The sequence below is a fragment of the Anabas testudineus genome, chromosome 9 (assembly GCF_900324465.2).
Source record: "Anabas testudineus chromosome 9, fAnaTes1.2, whole genome shotgun sequence".
NCBI classification, from domain to species: Eukaryota; Metazoa; Chordata; class Actinopteri; order Anabantiformes; family Anabantidae; genus Anabas; species Anabas testudineus.
The window spans coordinates 24,798,161-24,806,484 of NC_046618.1; the positions used below are offsets into that span (position 1 = coordinate 24,798,161).

Here is an 8,324-nt window from a genome sequence, read left to right on the forward strand (position 1 = left end):
CTGGAAATGATGAGGATGAAACTCGTGAGTCAACAGTCATAAAACAAATGATTCAACCAACACAGAGAACAGCGAGTTGCAGCACCTTAGATGGTGCTACAGGTAAATCTGAACCTGATGTGTTGTATCGGAGTTGTGAACATCCGCCTACATCCCTTATTAATAATTGACAGGATTATAATTCAAAGGTCTCTGTATTATAATTAAACCGCTGGTCGAAGGTCTGAGTTATTGAATCATAACCAAATCTGGTCAGATCATTTTCTACATCAGTGATTTCAGTTTTATAGTGTTGAGAACACACAGGGATTAGTTTAAACAGGTGTGTGTGTGTGTCAAAATAAGAAATTTGGTCAAGACTGAATCAAACCAACACTTCAAACACAGTGGATCATGACATAATGAGCTGTTATCAGAGCAGCAGCTGAGAGGAGGAGCTGCAGGGTGAAGTCTACTTCAATGAGCTCAGCTGGTGCATCGCAGCACCTGCAAGACTTCACCTGCAGACAGGTAAGAAGCAGCGCAACACAAACACCACAGTAAAATGGACACACACAGGTTTTATCAGCAAACACTCAATTACTGATCTGACTTATTTACTCGGTCATCTGTCATTTACTGGTTTCTGCTAAAGACATTCTGTCTTGAGTTTTTTCTTGTAGTTTCATAAAGTTTGAACTTGAAGTTTACAAATTTCTCAGGTTCAACTTTTCTTAAATACTAATAAGTTAATGAAAAGTGAATAAAGAGTAAATAAAAATAAATACAGAAAACGGAGCTACGGAGCTGTTTTATCATCTAAGACAGTTTGGGAAGAAGAAGAATAAATGTTTCATTGACCTGAACGTTTCCTGTCAGACATGGAAGACGAAGTCCCCGCCCTCGTTATTGACAACGGCTCCAGTGTGTGTAAGGCCGGGTTTGTTGGAGACGACGACCCCCGTACCGTCTTCCCGTCTGTCGTCGGCTGCCCCAGACTACATGGACAAAATGTGAGTTTTAGCACAGTGAACGTCTAACACACACAGAAATGCAGTAAAATGTCACTGTAAGTGTGTGTGTGTGTGTGTGTGTGTGTGTGTGTGTGTGTGTGTGTGTATGGTTGTGGGAACGGGACAGAACGACAGCTTCGTGGGACATGAAGCCCAGAGCAGGAGAGGCATCCTGACCCTGAAGTACCCCATCGAGCGAGGGATCGTCACCAACTGGGACGACATGGAGAAGGTGAGGTGTCTCCTGACGTCTCATCTTTAACCTGCAGAGACTGAACCGTGGAGGATGCTGCTTTATGATCCCTTCACCTGTCACCTGCTCATTTTACATCATCCAGAACAGTGTTTCCTTCTTATTTCAGAAACCTTTCAGTCTCACTTTGTCTCTGTCTGAATGTTTCCCTATTTTATTGTTTATCTTATTTCCACCTGTGGATTTGACTCTAACGTCTGCAGCCTGTTCCATCTCTCTTCTCCTGCAGATCTGGAGACACGTCTACAACGAGCTCCATGTCGCCCCAGGGAAACACCCCGTCCTGCAGACTGAGGCTCCCCTCAACCCCAAAGCCAACAGGGAGAAGATGACGCAGGTGAGTTGTGGTGAATCCTGGAAATCTGCTCATGCCTTTTCTCCACACTGACATGTCGTCTTTATCTTCCACCATCGCCATCATGTTTCCAGGTCATGTTCGAGACCTTCAACGCTCCTGCCCTGTACGTGGCCATCCAGGCCGTCCTGTCACTGTACGCCGCCGGTCGCACCACAGGTGGTTCTAATAAGACGACCTCTCTGACTACAGGAGCTGACGTGACGACATTCAGAGCTGTTTCTAAAGTTGAACAACTGTTTTGTTTTATAATTAATTTGACTGATGAGGTGAGAAGAAGCTGCTGAACTGAATGTGAAGGTCCTGAGGTCGACTCAGCTGATCTGACACCACAGTAAATTACAGAGTGGCCCACACACGTGTCCCCATCAATCCCGTTCTAAACCTGACAGCAGCTCATGACTAATGACTAGATCTTTATTCATTTCTTTACTTTAGCAAACCTGACAACATACAGACAGTCGGGAGTAGTTAAAGTTAAGGGTGTTTGCAGACTTTTCTGCTGCTTGGTGGTTTTGATTAGTGGAGAAAGTCAGAAAGCAGATTAGAGATTTTCTGTGCACAAAACATATTAAATGACTCTTGGAGGGGACGTGGCCTCTTCCAGCCCCATAATCTACTCACATGTTGGTACTAAAAAGCACAAATTAAGAGATGGATAATTCTTGTGTGCAGGTATTGTGATGGAGTCCGGTGATGGTTTGAGCACCGCTGTACCGATCTACGAGGGCTACGCTCTGCCTCACGCCTTCCTGCGTCTGGACCTGGCTGGTGGAGACCTGGCCAACTACCTGATGAAGCTCCTCACAGAGAGAGACCCCAGCTTCACCACCACCAGTACGTCTCCTTCCCATCTAAACAGTTGACTGTGTTCTAGGCTACTTGTCATTAATGTCTGCAGACTAACAAATCTTTAACGTCTGGACTCCAGTCGAGCGTGAGATTGTTCGTGACATCAAGGAGAAGCTCTGCTACGTGGCTCTGGACTTCGAGCAGGAGATGCACACAGCAGCTTCCTCCTCCACCCTGGAGAAGAGCTACCAGCTTCCTGATGGACAGGTCATCACCATCGGCAACGAGAGGTTCCGCTGCCCCGAGGCGCTCTTCCAGCCTTCATTCCTCGGTTTGTTCCCTGAAAGATCTTGACCTTACTTGTAGCAGAAGTCTGAGTGAAGATGATTAAGAAAGTTGCTGCAGAAGTTGAATAAAGTTAAAAACAGGCCTAGACGATGTGTCTGTGACACAACCTTTGTCCTTTCTGTGCGTTCAGGAATGAACTCGGACGGTCTCCACACAATGACCTTCAACAGCATCATGAAGTGCAACATGGACATCCGCAAGAGCCTGTTCGCCAACACTGTGCTGTCAGGAGGCAACACCGTGTTCCCCGGCATCGAGGAGCGCATGCAGAAGGAGCTGAGCGGCCTGGCCCCACCGAGCATAAAGACCAAGGTGCAGTCTTGTTGTAGTTAGGATGTGAAATTACTTAAATACACCAATTAATTAATTAATCAGCTGCACCTACTGTACAGGTGTATTTCCCACCCACAGCCTCCTCCCCTAGTCTTCCTTGTGTTCATCTGACCTGGTTTGATCAGGGTTTACTGCCCCCTAGTGGACAAACCAAAGCATTACAGAGCATTTCCTCTACAGCACTGAGGTGCTTCCTGTCTCACCTGTTTTTCACCCCCAGATCATCGCCCCCACAGAAAGGAAGTACTCAGCCTGGATGGGGGGCTCCATGCTGGCCTCCTTCCACACTTTCAAGCAGATGAGTATCAGCAAACAGGAGTACGACGAGTCCGGCCCGTCCATCATCCACCGCAAGTGCCCTTAAATGCATCACAGCCGCCTCGTCTGCCCCAGGGGGGAAATGAAAGATGATTTATAACCAGTTAGAAAGTTCTGTGGTTTGTCTACATGTGAACAAAACGAGTCAAACCACTTCTCATTTAACTTTAACCTCCTCTAAACATCCAAACAACATTTCATTTTGCTGCTGATCTGAACTCCTGATCTATAAATTGTTTAATCACTCTTCCAGTGTTTGTAATATATAAAAAAATAAATAATAAAATGTGTTTGCAGCTGCTTTGACTGTTTGGTTTCACATTGGAAAATCTGAAGCTTTGATACTGATCAAATTATTATAGAACCAGTCAAACCAACAACGAGGTCACATGTCAGCAGCAAGTCACCAAACAGATTTAATAACACAGCAAATCATTTTCACCTTGTTTTGTCCATCACTCAAACAAAGCAGTTAAATCTAGAGAAACATGGTTAAAAACTCTGGAGCATTAAATCTTTTAGCTCCTAACAAAGCAAAGCTGATCAGTGTATCAGTCTGATTCACCTGCACCCACCCACACAGGCAGGTTTACAGAATGAGACCTGTGCAGGACGTCCTGCTGCACTGTTGTGTTTTTATCACCTGCTTTAGGGTTTTAAGTGCAGGGTGTGACAGTCGAGTCTTTACAGTCTGAGAATGTCAGTCATCAGTGAGTGAAAACTACAGCGAAGTCAGGTGAAAAACGACTTCAACACAACGGAGCGACTGAGAAGAACGCAGGAGGTGAGCTCGGAACAGAAGACGGGGGCGTGTTCCAGATGTCACTGGAGCTGACAACGTCTAACAACATGCAATAAAAGTTGGAGCTGTAAAAATACAACACAGGTAGTTCATCAGAGCAGCTGTCAAACGAGCAGAAGCTGCTCAACGACATGAGCAAACGTTTGTGCACCAGTGTCCATAAAAATCCCAAAGAGCCCTTTAAAAACTTTAAATACAGTCGTGAGTCCTTCTGTGTACGACAGCATCACTACAGTGAAGAAGTGTCACAATTTTATTTTTAATGCATTTGTGAGATTCACACTGTGGATCTCTGGTTCAGAGCATCAATATAACATCATGTCATGATTTGCAGTTTACACAATGATGTGTAGCCTGCTGAAGAATTCCCTCCAGGACACAGTCAGTCAGGGTGTTGAATAACCCCTGACCTTTGAACCTTCAGTTTGTCTAATTACATTTTCGACCTGTAAGAATTGGTCCAGAATGTCACAGGACCTGAACAGCAAGACACCAGCCGTTTACTGGTTTTACTGGGTTTCTACACTAACCCACAATTAACTGAAATTCAGGCAGAAGAATTGCACACAGGAGTAAGGAATCAACACAGAAACACCTAAAACATCGCTTTTAAACTGCAGTGATATCAAATATCTACATCGAAGCAGTTATTTCACTCATAATTTAATAAAACACTGAAACAGGTCAACGTGCTGTATAATAAATTCATCCGTTTCCTGCATCAGGTTTAATATTTAGTGTTGTTACTGTTTCTGAAATAAATCTCTGACAGACAGGAACAAAACTAAAGTCATGTAAACGGCTCAGCTTACATTTAATAACATGTTCTATAACGGAACAGGAACTTTCAGTGTGTCTCTGCGGTCAGTTGTTCTGATTCTGGTCTAAAAGTCTCTGAATCTTTAAAACTTGGTTTATTTTTCCACACTGAGGGGACGTGACTGGGACAGCTCGACCCGTTTGGACATTTTGGCAGAATCAGTTTAGTTAATGGACGAGTGTGTGGTGGGAAACAGAAGCAGAGCATCTAATGAGGAAATGTGGACTCCAGCAGCAGCCAAACCCCAGACCAGGTTCACGACACCAGATTCAGGTCGTTCTGGATCGTTCTCATAACTGCTGAAAGGTGGGGCCCTTTGCCTATTTAAGCTCCAGTTTGGCTCCTGATGCTGCATTTACTGAGCTCAGCTGGGGCAGAGCAACACCTGAAGACTTCACCTGCAGACACACCCAACACTCACCTGCACAGGTAAGAAGCTGTTGTTTTAAGAAGTTGTTTTATAATAAATATTTTTAAAACTAAAGGGCTGCTGTCAAGTTTTGTCAGCAAACTTCTCCTTGTACTTAACCTGGACTTTCACACCTTAATTCTTTTGCTTTGGTCCGAATCAGTTGATGAGTTTGTTTCTCAGAACACGTCACTTCAAACTACGTGAGAACGTCCTGAGAACAGAAGAAGATGAAGTGTTGTGGACACCGTTTGTTTGTTGTTTAGTTCGATCCTGTAGGTGTGAAAGCGTCAGGACAGAATCATTTTGGGTCAGTGAAGAATCAGCGAGTCCATGAAAAACAACGTGCAAGTGTCTGAAAACCAGATCAATGTGGTTGATTCAATGATCCGTCACTCAGTGAGCTGCTGTTGGAGCAGATCATTAAAACCAGTGTTTAGGAGCTTTGTTCTGAAAACGACTAAAACGTTCACACCCAACAAACAAGTGTGGTTCCTGAAGGGGAAATAAATAGATAGATGTGCAGTAACAGAAATTAAAGGGCATGAATGTGACTTCAAGTGTTTTTAAAATGCTGAAATTGAGGGTGACACAGGATTTAAAATAAAGATAAAGGCTACAGCGACGATCTGGAAAAAAGGTGGAGGTTAGTGTTAAGGAGCAAAACAATCATTTCATTAGTCGAAACTTTACTTTGCAGAAATGGAAGACGCCAGTGTCGTCGTCATCGACAGCGGCTCTGCGGTTACCAAAGCTGGTTTTGCTGCAGAAGACGACCCCCGAGCTGAATTCCCATCGATTGTCAGCCGTCCTGCACACGGGGTAAAAACATAAACACCAGCTACAGGTTAATACTTCAAACACATCACAGGTAAATAGAGGGGAACAACTCTAAAAGTGCGTTTGTGTGTGATGGGACAGAAGGACAGCTACGTGGGACAAGAAGCCTGGAGCAAGAGGGACACCCTGAGCCTGAGGTACCCCATCGAGCACGGCATCGTCACCAACTGGGACAACATGGAGAGGGTGAGAACCGTAATACAGACAGAGCACATGTAGCTGTGACAGTTCGTCAGACTCACATCTCTCCTCTCCTGCAGATCTGGAATCACATCTTCAACAAGGAGCTCAACGTTTCCTCTGAGGAGCATCCAGTCCTGCTGACCGAGGCTCCACTCAACCCCAAAGTCAACAGGGAGAACATGACGCAGGTGAGTTCGTGGTAAATCCTCTAAATCCTTTTAATAATATAAAAAAATTCACTGTTGTGAAGTTTTAGAATAGAAGAACCCTAGGTCAGAGGTCACACTCCTGACCTGGGATGCAGTTGGATTCTAGACTCCGCGGTGACCTGTGCTCTTCCTCTTTGGTTCAGATCATGTTCGAGACCTTCAACACTCCCTGCCTGTTCGTGGGCATGCAGGCCGTCCTGTCTCTGTACTCCTCCGGTCAACTCACAGGTTTGATGATGGAATCTGGTGACGGTGTGACCCACGCTGTGCCGATCGTCGAGGGCAGTCCTCAGACTGACGCCATCCTGCGTGTGGACCTGGCAGGAAGAGATCTGACCGAATACCTGATGAAGATGATCAATGAGAGAGGCTACAGCTTCACCACTGAAGGTACCACACTGTGAAACTAAACAGCTTGTTGAGATACAGTTCCAGGAAGTTTTCCATCTTCAGATCAGTTTATTCTAACACTAATACTTCACCTGCAGCTGACCACGAGGCCGTACGAGACATGAAGGAGAAGCTCTGCTACGTGGCTCTGGACTTCGCTGCAGAGTCAAGTAAAGCTGCTTCCTCTTCTGATGTGGTGCAGAGCTACAAGCTTCCTGATGGACAGGTCATCTACATTGGCAGCGAGAGGTTCTCCTGCCCCGAGGCGCTCTTCCAGCCTTCACTTCTCGGTTTGTTACCTGCAGATATTTTGGGGGATGTTTAAAATCTACTGATAATAATTAATATTTTACACATTTTTCAAGTGACTCTGTGAAAAAATGGGATAAGACGTCTTGTCTCTCAGCTGTTCCCAGTCCATCTGATGTTTCTGTGTGTCACCCAGACCTCCAATGTTATAGCAAAAACAGTTCTCATGTCAAACAAACACATGAGAAAATCATGGAAGACCCACAGCAACAGGAGTCTCTAATATTATTCTACCTCAATGAAGTGAAATACAGTTTTCTCCAAGACAGCAGCAAGTTTCTGATCATCCTGATTTTAAAGATGAATTTAATGCTAAAATACATCGTGTCCTGTCTGTGGTCAGAACTGGAGACAGAAAGCATCCAACAGGCGATTCAGAACAGCATCTTGAAGTGTGACAAGAGCCTCCGTAAAGACCTTTATGGCAACACGGTGCTGGGCGGTGGCAGCAGCTTGTTCCCTGGCATCGAACAGCGCTTGCAGAAGGAGCTCACTGCCCTGGTTCCAGCATCCATGAAAGTCAAGGTAGAGTCAACAAACGTTAGATTTACTGTCACTGCTGTAAAATGTCTCTACTTCCCTACAGTACATAAACTCAAAGCATCAGCTGGTTTCAAATAACTTAAACAGTCCAGAAGTATAACATGGTTTCCATTAAAGGGCTTTTCTATCGTTACCTGCAGGTAATCGCTCCCTCTCACAGGAAGTACTCGGCCTGGCTCGGCGGCTCCGTCCTGGGGTCACTTTCCTGTTTCCAGGAGATGTGGATCAGCAAACAGGATTACGAAGAATTCGGCTCCAGCATCGTGCACAGCAGGTGCAGCGGAGGAATTAAACAGCCCAACTAGAAGCTGGGTGTCCTGAACTTCAAACATGAGAAGAGCAACTCAAGCTGTGTCACATTTTGATGTTTCAGCCTTTAAAAATAAAAATGTGGCTGGAAAAATGAGTTTGTTTTGATCTTTGAGCAT

At 45.0% G+C, this 8,324-nt stretch overlaps 2 protein-coding genes and 1 long non-coding RNA gene across 3 annotated transcripts; 2 read left to right on the forward strand and 1 right to left on the reverse strand.

The window, feature by feature from the left end:
- Positions 1–845: 845 nt before the first annotated feature.
- On the forward strand, positions 846–3,466 carry LOC113150111 (actin, cytoplasmic-like). The gene is made up of 8 exons (XM_026342500.1): positions 846–984; positions 1,097–1,224; positions 1,475–1,582; positions 1,675–1,759; positions 2,276–2,437; positions 2,532–2,723; positions 2,871–3,052; positions 3,294–3,466. The coding sequence occupies exons 1-8, from the start codon at positions 861–863 to the stop codon at positions 3,435–3,437; spliced, it is 1,125 nt and encodes a 374-aa protein (XP_026198285.1). The 5' UTR covers positions 846–860; the 3' UTR covers positions 3,438–3,466.
- LOC113150112 lies at positions 3,407–6,597 on the reverse strand. The gene is made up of 3 exons (XR_003297647.1): positions 6,505–6,597; positions 6,116–6,233; positions 3,407–3,457 (listed from the first exon to the last, which is right to left on the reverse strand). It is a non-coding gene; the product is annotated as an uncharacterized LOC113150112 (long non-coding RNA).
- Positions 6,598–6,606: 9 nt separating this feature from the next.
- On the forward strand, positions 6,607–8,286 carry LOC113150101 (actin, cytoplasmic 3-like). The gene is made up of 5 exons (XM_026342492.1): positions 6,607–6,633; positions 6,798–7,044; positions 7,143–7,334; positions 7,697–7,878; positions 8,037–8,286. The coding sequence occupies exons 1-5, from the start codon at positions 6,625–6,627 to the stop codon at positions 8,199–8,201; spliced, it is 795 nt and encodes a 264-aa protein (XP_026198277.1). The 5' UTR covers positions 6,607–6,624; the 3' UTR covers positions 8,202–8,286.
- Positions 8,287–8,324: the final 38 nt, after the last annotated feature.

Excerpts from the sequence above, each read along its gene's own strand:
- LOC113150111 (XM_026342500.1), top strand. The coding sequence starts at position 861 with ATGGAAGACGAAGTCCCCGCCCTCGTTATTGACAACGGCTCCAGTGTG. Across the intron at positions 985-1,096 it reads CGGCTGCCCCAGACTACATG|GTATGGTTGTGGGAACGGGA; the intron begins GACAAAATGTGA and ends GTGTGTGTGTGT. Across the intron at positions 2,438-2,531 it reads CCCCAGCTTCACCACCACCA|TCGAGCGTGAGATTGTTCGT; the intron begins GTACGTCTCCTT and ends TCTGGACTCCAG.
- LOC113150101 (XM_026342492.1), top strand. Across the intron at positions 7,335-7,696 it reads CTTCCAGCCTTCACTTCTCG|AACTGGAGACAGAAAGCATC; the intron begins GTTTGTTACCTG and ends GTCTGTGGTCAG. Across the intron at positions 7,879-8,036 it reads CAGCATCCATGAAAGTCAAG|GTAATCGCTCCCTCTCACAG; the intron begins GTAGAGTCAACA and ends CGTTACCTGCAG.